Below are 746 nucleotides of genomic sequence, written 5' to 3'. Positions count from 1 at the left end.
CCCCCTGCCCCCCCCGGGGGCCCCAAGGACAAGGCCCCTCCTCCGCCGGCGGGGGCCCCCAAGGGCCCGCCGGGGGGCCCCCCAGCATCACCTAAGCCCAAGGGGCCCCCTGGTCCCCCGTCTAAGGATGCTGCAGCCTCACCGCCTCCAAAAGAAGCAGCAGCAGCAGCAGCAGCAGCAGCAGAAACAGCAGCAGGAGCAGCAGCAAAGTCTCTACCCCCCGCCAAAGACACGCCTGCAGCAGGGGGGCCCCCATCCCCCACCAAGCTGCCCCCATCCCCAGGGAGCAAGGGGCCCCCCCCCCCAGCCCCTGCAGGCAAGGGGCCGCTGCCCCCTAAGGGGGGCCCCCCTAAACCCTCACCACCCCCAGCAGCAGATGCAGTACCATCCAGCCCCCCTGGCGATTCTTCTCCTGTGAGCAAGGGGCCCCCGGGGCCCCCTAAGGGGCCCCCAGGGCCCCCGAAGGGGCCCCCGGGGCCCCCCAAGGGGCCCCCAGCAGCCGCCAAAGGGCCCCCGGGGCCCCCAAAGAAACCAGGGCCACCAGCGGTGAGTCTGCCTTGCCTACTGCCCCCTCCCCTTTAGCATAGAGAAGAGCAGCAGCAGCAACTGTGCTCGTACTCTTGACACCTGCTGCTGCTGCTCCTGCTGCTGCTGCTGCTGCTGCTGCTGCTGCTGTTGCTGTTGCTGCTGTTGTGCATGCTGCTGGTGGCGTGTCAAAGGGAATATGACCGGTTGAGTGGGCTGCA

General features: G+C 69.4%; 1 protein-coding gene across 1 annotated transcript in view; it reads left to right on the top strand.

The window, feature by feature from the left end:
• Window positions 1-582, top strand: part of EMH_0056290 (uncharacterized protein) — a gene marked incomplete at both ends in the record, with an annotated part of 696 nt that extends 114 nt beyond the window's left edge. The window contains one exon of the mRNA XM_013497343.1: window positions 3-582. Coding sequence (XP_013352797.1) covers window positions 3-582 — 580 coding nt within the window. The remainder of the gene's footprint in view (window positions 1-2) is intronic.
• Between the last annotated feature and the right edge of the window lie 164 nt (window positions 583-746).

The sequence above is a fragment of the Eimeria mitis genome, genomic scaffold (genome assembly GCF_000499745.2).
Source record: "Eimeria mitis Houghton genomic scaffold, Emh_scaff2615, whole genome shotgun sequence".
Taxonomy (NCBI): Eukaryota; Apicomplexa; class Conoidasida; order Eucoccidiorida; family Eimeriidae; genus Eimeria; species Eimeria mitis.
Note: the sequence above shows the minus strand (reverse complement) of the source record. Positions and strands in the feature narration are given on the sequence as shown.